Source organism: Hemicordylus capensis, chromosome 17, assembly GCF_027244095.1.
Source record: "Hemicordylus capensis ecotype Gifberg chromosome 17, rHemCap1.1.pri, whole genome shotgun sequence".
In the NCBI taxonomy this organism is placed as follows: Eukaryota; Metazoa; Chordata; class Lepidosauria; order Squamata; family Cordylidae; genus Hemicordylus; species Hemicordylus capensis.
In genome coordinates, this window is record NC_069673.1 from 400,314 (window position 1) to 414,464 (window position 14,151).

Consider the following 14,151-nt stretch of genomic DNA (forward strand, 5'->3'; position numbering starts at 1 on the left):
CACACTTGCAATTTTGTTTTAATTTAAAAATAATGCTATTACAAAACCTAGTGGAATTAAAAAGCTTCATAATACATATTTAGGAAATGTTTGTTAAGTCTTTCATACTTCAGTTTTGTTGCTGTGCAAAAAGTGATAAAAGGCCTCTGTCTTGTTTCACACATAGCTGTCAGCTTTAAGACAAACATATCTTCCAGAAAGAAACACAATGTACACACATGTTTTAAGCAACCCAGGAGCTGAGCCAACAGTCTGGATGGGAGCCCAAAAGTCTGAAATGATTGTTTGCCCCAGAGTCTAAGCAGGTGAGAGAGTTTCACTACCTGGACCCTGTACAAATGGGTTAAGAAAGTGTTAACCCTGGACCAGTTCATCCTTCTAGAAAGCCAGGAGATGTGAAATATTACAACAAGACATCCTTTAAATATTGATTTCCAAGTTTCTCTGCTTAATGTAGTGGTTTTCATGGTGAGTCTTTTGGTATCTCGGATATTTTGTCTATAGACTTCAAGAGTTCAGCCACAAGCTGCAATGCTTCTGCACCAGAGAGCAGCTGCCTGCAATGAAAGAGGAAGGCAGTAAACAAAAGGAAATTGTGCAGAGGAGACATTCAAGTCAGGCGCTTCAGCAAGTTACTGCGGCCAACACAGGACCTGGATTCTGGTAGACAGAAGGCAGAGAATGGCAACGATGCCCTCTTCTTGCACTCCCGTCCCTGCTTGCTGCCCCCACAGCTCTTTTTCAGGAGGATTGTTTGGGTTTGGAAATTTAAGTCAACCAACGCATTAAAATAGGGAGGCACCAGGATTGGAAGCCGGCAGAGATCCACATGCAGTCTTCAGAAAGCTCTCCAAACGCCACTGCATAGAACACGGCTATTCTCCCTAGTCAGCTACCTGCTGACCGATCTGGAACTTACTTGATTGAGGATCGAGACTTTGATACAACCGTGAGAAGGTTCTGCAAGGCAATATCTGCGTTCTGTTTCATTACGGCCAAGTTGGCCGAATGGCTGGCCCTCAAGTTCTCCTTCTCCAGCGTGCAGTTTTCCATCTGAACCTTTAGGGAGTCAAAGAGAGGCTTGTGACAGCAGCGTCCCTAGTACAGTATCTGGATAAAAAGCAAACAGAGTCTAACCAGAAGTAGAGGGCAACATCCATTTAGAACTCAAAAACCAACATAAGACTACTTTGAACTTGGTGCCTAACGAACTAACAGTACAATCTACAATTTGGATTAGTTTAGAATGAAACTGTTCACAGGGTGAAACCGAGGGTGTTTATTTGAAAAGGTCGGCCCCAGCAGGGTCACCGAGACGCAGTGCAGCTCGTACCTGAAGAAGTGCGTTCTCCTGCTTCAGCTTCACAGCACTACTTTCTGCTTTCATGGCCCGTTTCTGGAAGAGAAGCGGAGGAAGACGGCTTATTCTGCAAGGGGGGGAATCGTGCAAGCGGAAAGGACCCACAGGCCGTGTCCGGAAAGATTCAGGGTCTAGGGGAGGGAGGGAGACACGCCCCCGACAGGAGGGAGAGGGCCTCACACACAGCATGGGGACCCACTGGGAGGGGGGCTGGAGCGGCCCCAGTTCAGCTTCTGGCCCAGCGCTCCCCCCACCCACGTGACTCTGGGCCCCCTTCCCTTCCCTCTTGATGGCTCTGGGTGGTGGCCCCCTTGCTGCTCAGGGAGGGTGGGGAGGGGCAATACCTTTTGCAGAGGGAGGAGGGGGCCTCCCTGTGCTCGTTCCCAGCCTGGCCTTAAACAGGACTGCATCTGGGGGCCGCCTCTCTCTACTAGCCTGCAGGCCGCCAGGACGGGCCAAGAAAAAGCAGCAGCCTCTCAGCTGCGCAGCCTGCTCCAAGACCAAAAGAGGGGCCTGGGGCAGGGAGGAGGAGGAGGTTGGCTCTTCCCCCAGGGCGGTCCCTGAGAACTGAGGGCTCATCTCCTGGAGAACCAGGCATCATTCATGGGACAGGAGAAGGCGGTGGGGAGCCCAGCCCAGAGGTGCTCCTGTGACCAGGCCGCCTCCCGGCAGAGCGTCTCCCCTTGGCCCCGGGGCAGGTTGGCACTCACAGTCATGAGCTGGAGGTTCTCTTCCACCTGCTGCACCATGGCCTCCAGGTCTTGGGCTTCTTGGGCTTCCTTCCGCTTGCTCTCCTCCAGCGTTCTTTCCAGCTGCTTCACTCTAGTCGGAGAGACGGCAAGGAGGAAGCCCGCGCCTGGATCCTCCCTGCTGCCCCCCAACTCGAAGCAAGGAGACCCGCCTGACACGTGCTGCCTCCCAGTGGCCAAAGTGGCTGGGGAGCAGCGGGGCAGCAGTCCAACCACAGCATCATCTGGGGACCCAACGGGGAGAACCGCTTTGGGCACTCCAAATGCTGCGCGCGCACACACACACACACACACACACAGTGCTGCTGCTGACGTACCTCTCTGCTTGAGTTTCAGAAACTGCTTGGAGATGGCAGATGAGATTTCTCAGCTTGGCATTTTCTTGTTTTAGCTACCAAAAGGTGGGGGAGAGAACAGTTGCTTAGCTCTGACAAAAGCTTCCCTCTTAGTGCCCCACAGCCCCACTGGGGTAAGGATGAGGCTGCACACATGCAAGGTAAAAGCCCCACATTCAGCAGTATGCAAATCAAGTGCATTTTTACGGTATTTGCATTTGTTGGAAAATTAGTTCTGCCCCCAAGATATATATTTTCAAATAACTTGGCATTCCAGAGAGAAAGGAGGAAGGAAGGAAGGAAGAAACTGGAGGCAACTGTGTAAGGCACTTCAGCCCCACACAGCTCACCCTCCTGGTTTCTGGGCTGGAGGAGAACTGGTCTTGTGGTAGTGAGCAGGAACTGTCCCCTTTGCTGTGCAGGGCATGTCCTGGTTTGCATCTAGATGGGCAACTACACGTGAGCGCAGGGAGATATCCCCCTTCAGGGATGGGGCCGTAGCTCAGTGGCAGAGCATCTGCTTGGCATGCAGAAGGTCCCCAGTTCACTCCCTGGCAGCATCTCCAGGAAGGGCCGGGAAAGACTCCTGCCTAAAACCTTGGAGAAGCTGCTGCCAGTCTATGTAGACAATCCTGAGCCAGACGGCTCTGACTAGGGAGAAGGCAGCTTCCTATGTTAAACACACAGCTGGTTCTGTGCACTCACAGGAGTGCCGAACCGGTTTCCTGAACAGCTGCCACACAGCAAGTCTTTGAGAAATGTGGGGTCTTGGACGCTAAAGGAAGAAACCTAGAAGGCCATCAGGTGCATCCAGGATTTCGGTGCACACTGAAGTGGCTCTCTGGATCCCAGACACCATCCACAGAGTTTTGTGTCTTCCTTCGCAACCAGGAAGGCCACGCTCTCGTCTTGTCTGGAAAGAGACCTCCCATGATCAGTTCTGACCCAGACAACACACTGCAAACCTTCACAATCAACCCACAGATAAGAATATCAGCAGGCTCCGTGAGAAAGGCTAAGAGACACAGCCTGCTTGCAAACCTATTGTGAAAAGCCTAGGCCAGAAAAGTACTGGAAACGAGGAGAGGCGCCTCGCTCTCCGGTTGCAAATGAAATGGCTGGCAGATGAAGAGGAAGCAGAGCACGCGAGGAGGGCAGCCGGGAGGGGCCACCCCTTTCGGCTGGACCCCAGGAAGGCGCGGAGCCAGCCAGCACTCGCCCAGCAGAGGGTCCCAGAAAGGCCACTGGGAGACCCACATTTCACAAGGGCCAGTGTGGATTCTGGCCTCGCAGCTTGCTAGGGGAGGCGCCCACTCCATGCCGGTCTCCCAGCAGGAAAGTGAGGAAGGAAGGAGTGTTAGGAAGAGACCCCCAAGAGCTTCCGAGCCCCTCACTTCTTCGTAACTCTGCCGCAGAGGCGGGTACACGTCCTCTCCCAGGGCTGCTCCATCCACAGGCAAGCTTTGCTCCTCTTTTCCAAGGGGGGCGTGTGGAAGCGAGCTGCTTCCTCCCAGCTGCCACGGAGAAAACGTCTGGAGATCAGACAGGTCAGAGGTGCTGCTCAGCAAGGTGCCGGAAGCCCTGGCCGAGTGGGCCTCTTCCACAGCCGAGGGCTGGTAGGTGCTACTCCAGTCCTCCTCTTCGTCTTCCAGTAAGGAGCTCTCAGCCACCGGGTCTGGGAAAAACGGTTCTCGGAACTCCAAGCTCAGTCCCAGCAGTTCCGGAGATGAAGCCTCGCTGTCCAGTCGGAACGAGAATCTGGAGGACTCCTAAGGCAACAGAGAAAACCATTCAGGCTCCAGAGAGAAGCCAGACCTCACTTTAGGGTCACGAGCAACCCTCCGTTAGCAGCCGCACTTGCCCTGGACACAGCTGGAAAGCCACACTTCTCTCCGGCTATGCTCCGAATGACTTGCCCTTCAAGTGGCAACAAGTGGCCTCCTGGGAGAGACAGCCACGCACCTGCTTTGCACTCCTGGAAGTTTCCTTGAATAGAGACAAAACTGAGCTCCTGGCCTGCAAACCCAAACACATCCCATTTATAAGAAACAGCACATTTCCACCTGAGCATGCATTGGCGGACAGGAAGACATCCACCCAGAAGCAGCGGCACTGCTGTTCCGACAGGTGGTTGTGGAGACTGCGTTTCTCCCGTGGCGTTTCATAGTTTCTCCCGTGGAAGCAAACAGAAAAAACGGCGGGGACCCAGCCTGCCAGTCGGGACAGTGGTGCGGCTGCTTCTGTGTACAGCAGCCAGATGCCTTTGGCTGTGTTGCCACCAGGCGTCAGGTCAGCCAGAGTCTTTAGGGAAAGAGCGGCACAGCAAGAGGTCAGCAGGAAATCCACCACCCCCAGCGTCCCCCAACCAGGAGTGATGGCCAAGAGGGCTTCAGGGTGGAGGGCGCAGGGCACACCCCATGCCTGGTGCCAAAGAACCCAACCCCTCACCTTGGGGCTGCTGCTGCTGCTGCCGCCTCCTCCCTGGGGCTCCAGGCCGACATCCCGGACCGGCTGGCTGCCCAGCACGGCGCTCTGCTTCTTGCTCCGCACAAACTCCTTGAAGGAAAAGGGGTTGGCTTCCTCGCCTGGGCTGATGAGGGCATCAGCTGGGGGAGAAGAACCGCAGGGTGGTGAGGAGCAGAAGAGGAACAACCCCTCACAACAGAAGTCCCACTGCTATCATTCCCTTGGGGTACTCTGGACATGCTCAGAGATCCCATTTTATTTATTTACAATACGCATACCCCACCAGCTCCAGTACACTGCTGCTCGGGCAGCTCAGAATCATAAAATAGATGCAATGTAAAATAAAACTAATAAAGTCAACCCAATTAAATAGACAGACTAAAAGCCAGGCTAAAGCCACAATCAGAGTTAAGTTTTAAATCACCAAAAGTTATTTTAAAAGTTTTTTAAAAAGGTAACATGCCCGTGAGCCCCAGCCCCAACCTTCTCCCCACCCTGCTCAAGGAAGAACTTTCCCCGCACTCCGCACATGCTCGAGGCGGTGCTTTCGCTCCTGCTCTCACCGCGGGCGCCCCCCCAGCACTCCTCGGGGCTTCCGGCAGTGGCGGCAACGGGACCGGCCGAGAAGCGGGCGCGCCCCGCCATCGGGATAACGGGACGGAAGACCCCAGTTCCCTGCCCCGAGCAGGCTGAAGGGAGTCCAGGACAGAGGCTGGCTGAGGAGGCGTGGCTTAGAGGCCAGGGCCCCGCCCGGTTGAGGAACCCAGCCAATCAGCACCGCGGCTCTTGCCGGACCTGGGGGGCGTGTCCAGGAATCGTGGAAGACGTTTACCACCGGAAGCGCCGCGCTACGGCGCCGCTCTGCCCCAACCTCTCTATATCTTCACGGAAGGAACAGCGGCTTTGGGGCGCAGAGCTTTCGAGCAATCCCAAGCCTGCAGCAGGGCCGGGGCTCCCACCCAGATGCGGCTGGACCACAACTCCCATCAGCCCCACCCAAGAAGGCCATTTTTGCTGAGGGTGATGGGAGTTGTAGTCCAACCGCCTCGCCGGGAGGGGGCATCGACACCCTTGGCAGCGTCCGGCTCCTGAAGGCGGCAGCAGGGGTGGGAGGAGGCAGCCCAGGCCGGACCCCATGGCATTGCTGCGGGCATTCGTTGCCATGGCTACCCACCGCGGGGGAGGTGTCCCTGGAGCGAGTAACTTCCAAGCGGAAGTGTGCGACTGACTCTCTTTCCTCCAGTCCCCGCTGGTGGCGTCATTCCGGGGCGGGACCACGGGGATAGCCAATCAGGCGTGGCCGCTGAGGGGAGCCAAGATGGCGGCCAACGTGGTGCGGCGGGGCGCCTGGGGAGCCGGCCGGAGGTGAGGCCCGGGGGAGGGAGGGTAGGCAGGTCCGGGAGCCCCACCCCACCCCCCTCGGGCCCTCCTGGATCTCCGCCCGGGCCCTGGAGCGCCCCCTGGAGGCGGAGGCCGGTTCCAGGAGAGCTCAGCCTAGCCCTGCAGGGCTGGCGGTCCTCCCTCCCTCGCAGGGCTGTTGTGACGGCAGCGGGAGTCCCCTGCATGCTGCTGCCAGTAATTCCCAGAGGTTGCTGACTACAACTCCCATAATCCTTAGCCAAAGGACATTGCAGTGAGGGATGCTGGGAGTTGTAGTCAGCAGCCTCTGGGAATCCCAAGGGCTGGGTCAGATGCATGGTGGGCTAGGAGCCTAGGATGCCGACATGTAGCCTCCCATCCAAATGCAAACCACAGCAGGCCCTGCATAGCAAAGGGGCCCATTCAGTGCCGCCATCAGAGCAGATCTCCTTGCCCACTCTGGCTGGAGTCCTCCCGAGAGACTTCTGTTCCCGCAACATTGTCCAGTACTTTTCGTGGCTTCAAGCCACTGCAATCTCCAGGCTGGCTTTCAAGACTCACCTGGAGGTGGGTATGGAATCCTGGATTCCCTAAATCCCAAAGTATGTCTGGCTGAGCCCAAAGGGGCTTCCTACCAAGGCAGTAGGCATAGGATCACTCAGCAGACATTCGTTATGACAGCTGCAGCATGCAAGCAAAATAACAGAAAGTAAAGTTCACCCATATGGCCTGGTTTTCATTAATTTCAGGGCTGCCAGTTCTCACATTCCTGGAGACTTCATCCCCAATAGTTTTCATCTTACCAAACCATTAAAATCTGGAGTTTTCAAGAGTCTCCTGGAAATTGATCCTGGAAAATAGGAAGCATATAGCTCAGTATTGTCTTCACAGACTGGCAGCGGCTTCTCCAAGACTGCAGGCAGGAGTGTCTCCGAGCCCTATCTTGGAGATGCTGCCAGGGAGGGAACTGGGAACCTTCTGCATGCAAGCAGGCTGGTGCTCTTCCACTGAGCTCTGGCCCCATGCCCTAAGGGGAATCTTTTACAGTGCTCACACAGTCTCGCATTCAAATGCAACCAGGGCAGACCCTGCTTGGCTAAGGGGACAAGTCACACTTGCTACCAGCTCTCTTCCTGGTACCTGGAGACTCCAGGATGTTGGACTACAACTTCCATCTTAACTGATGGTTGGTCACTGTGGCTGGGAGTGATGGGAGTTGTAGTCCCAAAACACCTGGAGGGCCAAAGTTGTACGGCTCTGCTCTAGGCCACTTGTGAGGCACTGGCAACCCAAAGCCCAGCATACCTGGATCCCCCCCCCCCGCTCCTCCTCTGTCCCCCTCCAGGTTTGGGCTGGTCGCTTACCGAAGGTACAGCAGTGGGGGTGGCTACCCCGGCGTCCCCCTGACGGCTCCTCTGCCCGGCGTCCCCAAGCCTGTCTTTGCCACCGTGGACAGTCAGGAGGGCTTTGAGACCAAAGTGACTGTCCTGGAGAATGGGCTGCAGGTGGCTTCTCAGAAGAAGTTTGGGCAGTTCTGCACCGTTGGGAGTAAGTGAGACTCCACGTCAGTTGAGCCGGGTGCTGCAGTGCCCAGGGATTAAGAGGAGGAGGAGAGGTGGGGTGGGAGGAGCAAAGGACTAGGACTGGGCCTGATCCAGGGTCCACTGCTGCCCTGCTCAGGCTAGTCTGAATAGTCTGCTTTCACTTCAGTGGGAGTTCTCTTGGGAGACATGGGAGGTCAAGACAAAAACTGATGCTCTTCTCCCTTCCTCCCTTTCTGGTAGTTCTCATAAATTCAGGATCAAGATATGAAGCAAAATATAATGGTGGCATTTCACACTTTTTGGAAAAGCTGGCTTTTTCTGTAAGTAACATGGGTGACCATTGTGTGCTTGAACTCCTCTCTCTCTTTCAAACCATGGAGAGCAGAGATGTTGATCCTTTGCTTTTAAAAGGCTGGCTGCAGGAATTTTATAAGGCCTGTGACCCATAGCATGGGTATGAGGAAGGCTGGGGGGTGGTGTGTGCCCTCATAATCCACCAGCGCCTGATGTGTTTCCTGCCTACCCCCCTCTTCATCTACCTTTAATGCTTCCAAACCATCAGGGGCTGGTTGCATCTGTGGGGGTGCAGCCCCAGGAGACAGATGCTAAAGTGTTGTTTAAACCAGATTCCTTGACTTTTTCTCTCTCTCCTTTCGAGCTTAGTCGACAGCCCAGTTTGGCAGCAAGGATGAGATCCTCCTAACCTTGGAAAAGCATGGTGGCATCTGTGACTGCCAGGCTTCAAGGTACTGTTCTTGCTTCATTTAAGTGTGCTGTGCAAACCAAGCTGAAAATGTTCAGACCGCAGGGGCGTGAAATCCCCATACAATGTGGCTGTAGGAAGTGTCTCTTGGGCAACAGCTCCAATAAGGCCACGTGTCCTCAGCTGTGTGTAAAATCAAACTTTCCAGGGATACCACCATGTATGCCGTTTCTGCAGACGCAAAAGGCCTGGACACGGTAGCGAGTTTGCTGGCTGATGTGGTGCTGCAGCCCAGATTATCAGGTGAGATGATGCAGATCTGGAAGAGAGGAGCATGTCCTGTGAGCCGGCACAGCCAGGGCTGTCGGGCTGGTGTCGTGAGTCGCCAGCACTAAAGACGACGACGTAGGCAGGTGCAGCAGAGAAGCACAGCAGCGGGAGCATGGCCTGTCAGGGGCAGGAAAGAGGGTGACGGGCCTCTGATGGGTCGCGGTCAGCATGGCCTGTGGGTTTGGGTTGGGCTTGTGGTCTTGGGTTCGCATTCTGTGGCGCAGGGAGGAAGTTTCCTGCACCTCCGATTGGCTGTTGCCTTGGTCAGAGTGTAGGCCTCACTCTTGGCTTCTTCTCTTGGGGCAGACGAGGAGATCGAGATGACTCGCATGGCGGTTCGCTTTGAGCTGGAGGACCTGAACATGAGGCCGGATCCAGAGCCCTTGCTCACCGAGATGATTCACGCAGTAAGCAAGGGCTTCTCTTGACTCTCTTTCAAGGATATGTGGCTTTTTGAGGCTGAAATCAGACAACCACTGCTACAAATATTTATGTGCTGCTCTTCAGCAAAGTTCTCAAAGCAGTTTGCACAGAGAAATAAGAAATAAAGGTGACTCTCTGTCCCAAAAGGGCGCTCAGTTTAAAAAGCAGCATAAGGTAGACGCCAGCAACAGCCACTGGTGTGAATGACCTCACTGTTGTGTAGCTGATAATGTGGGGCACTAGGGTCCCAGATACCTGGCTTCATGTCCCCTGGGAGGCCTTAGGCCGTGCCGAGACCAAGTGGCTGCCCTATTTCACGGGGTGGCTTGGATGAAGGAAGGGGTACCTGGGGCAAGGCGACCCAAGGCTGTTTCTGGGGTGGGCCCAGGCGGTTCCTTAAGAGGGTCTGCTCCTGGGCCATAAGGAGTGCTGTGGGGAATACAAGTGCTTTGAATTGTGCCCAGGAAGCCAGAGGAGAGGCTTCCATGGTGGCGAGGAACGGTCTGTGCAGCTGCTCTGCTTTGGGTTAAATCTGCGTTTCGTGGCCTTCCAGGGAAGATGCCTGCTAGGTGGGTTCCAGTTGGCCTGACCATCCTTTAATCTGGCACTGGATCCTTGGACCCACTGAGGATCACGCTGAAGGGCAGCCCCCCAGTTAACTCTTCCAAGGCACAGCCAGTTCTTGTGGCTACGAACTGCTTCTTACTTGCAACCTGAACACACACACACAACCCCAGTCGGTAGGAGGGTCGCTGAAGTCACCTCATTCTGACGGCGTTTTCTGCACTGGCTGCCTCCCTGGTTCCTGTTGCCCTGAGTTTTGTTTGGGGGTGGGGTGTAAGCCCTGCAGTACCGTATTTGGGAACTCACCGGGCGGCATTTGTTTATTTCGCCGAGGAGTGACTTGTCTCCCCTGCCACACTTCTCTGACTCTGAAGAACGGAAATGCAGATCGCCCCCCGGGGGCCGCCACAGGCTTGCTTTTCCAAAGAGAATGGCTCCATCCATACCTGCTTTGCTTTCCACAGGCAGCGTACAGAGACAACACCGTCGGACTGAACCGGTTCTGCCCAGCCGAGAACGTCGACGCCATCGACAGGAACGTCCTCCATTCGTACCTGCGGAATTACTACACGCCCAGCCGGATGGTGCTGGCCGGCGTGGGCATTGAGCACGAGCAGCTGGTGGACTGTGCCCGGAAGTACCTCCTGGGCGTGGAGCCGGTGTGGGGGGACGGGAAGGCCAAGCAGCTGGACCAGTCCGTGGCCCAGTACACTGGGGGGATCCTCAAGGTAGGAGCAGCCAAGGAAGGCGGCCGGCCCGGGAGAGGGCTGGAGGCTGGGCTCTGGCGCATGCGGGGTGCCTCGGCCTCTGCCTTGCCTCCAGTCAGCTGGAGAAAAGACCTCTGGTCCTCGCCCCGAGGGTGGGCTGCAGGGAAGCCTCTGGCCAGCTCCAGTGCCCTGCATGTCTCCTCGCCAGACCCCCCACGGCTTCTCCCAGGTGTCTCCCAGTCGGCTGCATCCGGTCCAGCGTCTCCAGCCGGCCTCAGGGCCCTGAGCGGCTGCTTCCTTGCCGGCCCTTCTAGACCCCAAAGGCCCCATCAACAGCATGAGGACTTGCCCGGGAGCTGCGGTCCTGCCGGGCAGCTTCTGGCAAGGAGCTCCCCAGAGAGAGGGGGGCAGGGGCTTGGCACGGCACCTCCCCCCCCCCGCCCCCGGTGGCCTGGAGGTATTGCAGGCCCAGTTTTTAGTAGTTCACCGTCTGGTGTCAGAAAGCCAAAGCCGGGATGATTTTCTCTCCACCCCCCCCGCCCCCGCAGCTTGAAAAAGACATGTCGGACGTGAGTTTGGGGCCCACCCCCATCCCAGAGCTGACCCACATCATGATTGGCCTGGAAAGCTGCTCCTTCCTGGTAAGCCCGGCTCCCCGGGGCCCTTGCTGCCCACCTGCTGCGGGTCCCTGCAAGGCGGCCCTTGACCCTCTTCTTCTCCCCGCTCGGCCCAGGAGGAAGACTTCATCCCTTTTGCGGTCCTGAACATGATGATGGGGGGAGGGGGCTCCTTCTCTGCCGGCGGGCCTGGCAAGGGCATGTTCACCCGCCTGTACCTCAACGTCCTCAACCGGTAAGCGGCCTCTCGAGGGGCGGCGGGAGCGCCTCGCAACTTCCTCCCTGGGAAGGGCTCAGTGGGAGATGGGCAGCTTCTTCCTCCCAAGGGCGGGGAAGGCCAAGCCCCACCGGATGGGGGCCCGCAGGTCTTTGCTGGGGTTAGGGGTGTGCACAAAACCCGAAAACCCGGTTCGAGGAGAACCAGACTCCAACAAAGTCCAGTCCAGCCCGCTTTGGTGCACACTCGAGACAGGCCCTGGTCCGCCTCGAGTGCGAGCCAGTTCGAGGCCAAGCCGGCTGCCGGTCCCTTCTTCTTCCCTGGGGCAGGTCCTCCCGTGGGAGACCTTCCGCTTCCAGTAAGTGTGTCAGCCCACCAACATGGAGCCCCTGCCTGCTGCCTCTCTCTGGTGACTGCAGCTGGTGTGGCCGGCTGGGGGTGGATTTGGGCATGAACAGGTCACTGGGGACCCCACACCAGCACAGCTCAATGGCTTGGTGCCTGCAGAAGCCCCGGAAGGCACGCCAAAGGGCTGAGGCTGCCTGAGCAGGCATGTCCGGAAGGAAGCCTGGGCACTTGGACGCCATGGCTCACGGGTCCTCTGATGCTCGTGTGGCAGGTGGGAGCTGGCTTGCCCACTCAAACCAGAATGATTGGAAGGGGTATTATTTGGAAGGTGGTTGCACATTCCCTGCCAGCTGGGAGGCTTCCAGCTTGCTTTGCGGTGGCAGTGGCTGCCTCTAGCTCCCTCTGGCCTGGTGTTTGTGGGAGGGCCACGGGCACTCCCCTCCCCTCCTGCATGCTCTCGTCCTTCAGGCACCACTGGATGTACAACGCCACCTCCTACCACCACAGCTACGAGGACACCGGCCTCCTGTGCATCCACGCCAGTGCAGACCCCAGGCAGGTGGGTGCCCTGGTCCGAGAGGGTGGGGCGTGCTCTCCAAGCAAGCCACCCAGCACCTGCCTCTCTCCCCACTTGCCCTTGGATCAGCCCTGGAGAGGACTTACCTTGCCTTGCCTTGCCTTGCCTGCCGCCCTCCTGCTGCTCTTCAGACATCTCCTCCACTTCTTGCTTCTTTGCAGGTCCGGGAAATGGTGGAAATAATTACCCGGGAATTCATTTTGATGGCAGGAACAGTCGGGGAGGTGAGTTGCCCCCAGATTCCCCAGACTTGGGAAATGGTCTCTGCAGTGGGCCGCCTGGGAAGATTCCTGGGGCAGCTTTTGCCACCCGGGATATTCTGGTTTCCTTCCGTGTTTGCCAAACACTCGCCAGGCCAGACTGGTCACTGATCGTGGCCGTCTCCAGCCTTGCTTGCAGTGCGTGGCTCAACTCGAGGGGGGAAGTGAGAGGACGGGCGCTGTGCATGTGCAGCGGGCCTTGGTGTGAATGCTCAGGGACTCTCGGAGCCCAGGGATCCAAGCTCCTCCTGCTCCTGCTCCGCCAGGTTGAGCTCGAGCGAGCCAAGACCCAGCTGCAGTCCATGCTCATGATGAACCTGGAGTCCCGGCCGGTTATTTTCGAGGATGTGGGGAGGCAAGTGCTGGCAACCGGCAGCCGGAAGCTGCCCCACGAGCTCTGCGTCCTGATTGGTGAGTCGGCCCCTCTCAGTTTTATCACGGAGAGAAGAGGGGAGAGTTTGCTTCTGGGAGGCACGATCAAGGCCGGGTGGGCACATCCCACAGACTCACAGCCCGTGGCTCATGGCGTTGGTTCCCTTCCCCGCAGGCAAAGTCAGCGCCAGTGACATCAAGCGGGTGGTGACGAAGATGCTGCGGAACAAGCCTGCCGTGGCCGCCCTGGGGAACTTGGCGGAGCTGCCCAGTTACGAGCACATCCAGGCCGCTCTCGCCAGCAAGGACGGGCGTCTCCCCCGTGTGTACAGACTCTTCCGTTAAGCCTCCGGCTGCTGCTGCTGCTGGGGAGACCCTGGTTGGCCTGCAGAAATGGCAGCTCACGCACCAGGCCACTGGAGGCCTTTGCCACCGCGACGGCACCGCGGCCCTGGACACCACCTGCTCTTCTGCAAGAGACTTGGGGGGGCTGCATGCCAGGAGGAAGGCAGGGGCCCTCCGCCCAAAGAACGGCCCACTGTATGGCTGCAGCTCAGTGCCCAAGACAGGCAGCAAAGTTCCCCCGTAGAGAACGCAAATAAAGAGTTCCATGGCCCAGGTCTCCCTTGACACGGCAGCTTGGCTTTCATGGGGTCACCAGACTGCTAGAGGGTAGTGGGGACAGGGTAGTAGTACCTTGGGCAATCTTACTTTGCTCAGAAGGGCTGCCGTGGTGGTGGTGGTGGTTCGGGATCTAGAGCGCCGCTGAAGCCTTTGCAGCAAAACAAGTCCTGCGTGGCACCTTAGCGATGGATAGAGTTGAGTTGGTGACCCTATGCACAGATTGACTTCTGAACAGTTCTTTCTATCATTCGCGCAACAAATAAAATCACCCACCAGATGTTACAGGCTAAAAGCAAAGCAGGCATGGGTGCGGGGTCTAGGCTGGCTGAAGGTTCTAGGCTGTGTTGGGGTGCTAGAGTGCTCAAGAGCAGGGATACTCAACCCTGGGTCCCCAGATGTTGGACTTCAACTCCCATAATCCCCAACCAAAGGGCCATTGGGGCTGGGGATTATGGGAGTTGGAGTCCAATAACATCTGGGGACCCCAAGGTTGAGAACCCCTGCTCTAGAACACATGTTGGCCTGTCCAACATCCCATTTCACGGATGCCTCAGGTTCTTCTTACCCTAACCAGCCATCTGTAAATTATTAGCTTA

General features: G+C 57.0%; 2 protein-coding genes across 8 annotated transcripts; one reads left to right on the forward strand and one right to left on the reverse strand.

Annotated features, from left to right (window-relative positions):
- On the reverse strand, nt 1–12,830 carry ENTR1 (endosome associated trafficking regulator 1). 7 transcript variants are annotated; one of them, XM_053282107.1, is made up of 10 exons: nt 12,386–12,830; nt 4,893–5,050; nt 4,508–4,745; nt 4,306–4,430; nt 3,839–4,213; nt 2,427–2,500; nt 2,071–2,182; nt 1,334–1,396; nt 920–1,059; nt 1–557 (listed from the first exon to the last, which is right to left on the reverse strand). In XM_053282107.1, the coding sequence occupies exons 1-10, from the start codon at nt 12,432–12,434 to the stop codon at nt 464–466; spliced, it is 1,428 nt and encodes a 475-aa protein (XP_053138082.1). In that variant the 5' UTR covers nt 12,435–12,830; the 3' UTR covers nt 1–463. The 7 variants fall into 7 exon arrangements, with proteins under 7 accessions (XP_053138082.1, XP_053138075.1, XP_053138081.1 ...); XM_053282100.1 differs by lacking the exon at nt 12,386–12,830 and adding an exon at nt 6,085–7,562; XM_053282106.1 differs by lacking the exon at nt 12,386–12,830 and adding an exon at nt 5,474–5,699.
- Nucleotides 6,151–13,551, forward strand: PMPCA (peptidase, mitochondrial processing subunit alpha). Its single transcript, XM_053282108.1, has 13 exons — nt 6,151–6,275; nt 7,615–7,817; nt 8,054–8,133; nt 8,477–8,559; nt 8,725–8,819; nt 9,153–9,253; nt 10,298–10,561; nt 11,089–11,181; nt 11,274–11,392; nt 12,191–12,281; nt 12,461–12,523; nt 12,826–12,970; nt 13,107–13,551. The coding sequence occupies exons 1-13, from the start codon at nt 6,229–6,231 to the stop codon at nt 13,274–13,276; spliced, it is 1,554 nt and encodes a 517-aa protein (XP_053138083.1). The 5' UTR covers nt 6,151–6,228; the 3' UTR covers nt 13,277–13,551.
- The last annotated feature ends 600 nt before the right edge of the window (nt 13,552–14,151 follow it).

Bases quoted from the DNA above. Each gene is read 5' to 3' on its own strand.
- PMPCA (XM_053282108.1), top strand. From the start codon at position 6,229: ATGGCGGCCAACGTGGTGCGGCGGGGCGCCTGGGGAGCCGGCCGGAG. The intron at 6,276-7,614 runs GTGAGGCCCGGG...GTCCCCCTCCAG, and splicing joins GCCTGGGGAGCCGGCCGGAG to GTTTGGGCTGGTCGCTTACC. The intron at 8,820-9,152 runs GTGAGATGATGC...CTCTTGGGGCAG, and splicing joins GCTGCAGCCCAGATTATCAG to ACGAGGAGATCGAGATGACT.
- ENTR1 (XM_053282100.1), bottom strand. From the start codon at position 6,607: ATGCATCTGACCCAGCCCTTGGGATTCCCAGAGGCTGCTGACTACAAC. The intron at 4,214-4,305 runs GCAAGTGCGGCT...CTGTTGCCTTAG, and splicing joins GCTTTCCAGCTGTGTCCAGG to GAGTCCTCCAGATTCTCGTT. The intron at 2,183-2,426 runs GTACGTCAGCAG...CTCTCCGACTAG, and splicing joins TCTGAAACTCAAGCAGAGAG to AGTGAAGCAGCTGGAAAGAA.